Consider the following 1,539-nt stretch of genomic DNA (forward strand, 5'->3'; position numbering starts at 1 on the left):
CACACACAACACACACACACACACACACACACACACACACACACACACACACATACACACACACACACACACACACACACACACACGCACACGCACACGCACACGCACACGCACACACACACAAACTTATATATAAATTATATGTGAGCGCGCGTGTTTATATGCATTTCTAGAGCAAAAATACCCCTTGCCGTTTCTCTGACTGCTAGTAATGCCGTAATGTTTATTCATCAGTGTTTAACTTTCCTTGCAATTGCACGCTAGCAAGATTCTGGCAGCACGGCGACGTCAGTCACCAATTAGTGTTGCTCGAATGATGTCCTTTCTGATGGAAATGTTTGCAGAGTGGTTATTCGGATAAATGACTAACCCTGGCAGTTATTCAGTCAAAATCCCTTTAAGAATAGATGCTTGCCATGTTGTGAATTGGAAAAGCTTTAACTTTTTATTGCCTTTAACTGTTCGTCCTCCCGTTTCTTTATTCGCTTATCACGTTTATTTTTTATCTATATATCCATCCATTTATCCTATTCATTTATCTATTTACGCACACTTACTTATCCATCATATATTATCGACGTATCAATTCATCTATCCGTTAATCTGTTTATTCTCTTTCTCTCTCTCTCTGGCAGACCGAAATGGCCTTCCTCCGCCAGACCTAAACAACCTCGGTCTCGAAGCTCCAGGTTACGACCCAAGGCGAGGAGACTTCCAGCGCCCTCCTCTGAACGGCACCGCCCTGAGCCAGCGAGACCAAGGGCCGTGCCGTTCCCCGGGGCGCGTGGAACCGGGGAACCTCACCTGCTACTCGTGCAAGCTAGACTTCAGGCCGCGGAACTACAAGTGGGACCACCCTTGCCTCGGACGTCACTCGGGTCTCACCGTGAATCCCGATTATCTCGTGGCGTGCGGACCCAACGATAAGTACTGCAGGGTGGGTGTCCCGTTCGCCTTGAGTTGACCTGTTCGTTGGTGTAGGCTCTGGTTGTTTGTGCTGCCTGTTTTTTTTTCTTTCTTTCTTTCTTTTTTGTCGATATTATTTTGCAACGTATCATTATCGATACTACCTTGTTATCAGTCAACTGTTTTATTACCAACCTGTAATCGTTTTTCATGTTGCTTCCGTGTTGCATAAAGATAGAGGTTGTGATCAGACAGCGATTCAGTCACTTTTTCCCGTCAGCATGAAAAACACTGAATAGGTAAAATAACAATAATTCGTTAATAACACTTGTCGCAATAAACATCGTCATCCCTATAAATATCATTGCTCTTCTCTTCAACCTTTCCGCTCCCTTCCCTGAAACAAATTTTATGCCCGTTTCCCAGTCATCAAACAAATCCGAAAGCAACACTGAATGCAAAACCGATTTTCATACGCTTACCAACACCACAGTAATCAGTCCCACTCGAAGCTTTTCCATCAAAACCAGCCTGAAATACGTATTTTACCCTTTTCCCCCACAGGCAGAGAGAACAGAAGTCAACGGGATCCTGATATTACTGACGAGGGAGTGCACGGATGAGTGTTATTAC

The 1,539-nt window shown here is 44.6% G+C and overlaps 1 protein-coding gene across 1 annotated transcript in view; it reads left to right on the forward strand.

The window, feature by feature from the left end:
• Positions 1-361: 361 nt before the first annotated feature.
• Positions 362-1,539, forward strand: part of LOC119578605 — a 2,524-nt gene continuing 1,346 nt past the window's right edge. The window contains exons 1-2 of the mRNA XM_037926169.1: positions 362-937; positions 1,471-1,539. The exon at positions 1,471-1,539 is cut by the window's right edge and continues 1,346 nt beyond it. Of these exons, the coding sequence (XP_037782097.1) occupies positions 362-937; positions 1,471-1,539 (645 nt within the window). The remainder of the gene's footprint in view (positions 938-1,470) is intronic.

The sequence above is a fragment of the Penaeus monodon genome, chromosome 11, assembly GCF_015228065.2.
Source record: "Penaeus monodon isolate SGIC_2016 chromosome 11, NSTDA_Pmon_1, whole genome shotgun sequence".
NCBI classification, from domain to species: Eukaryota; Metazoa; Arthropoda; class Malacostraca; order Decapoda; family Penaeidae; genus Penaeus; species Penaeus monodon.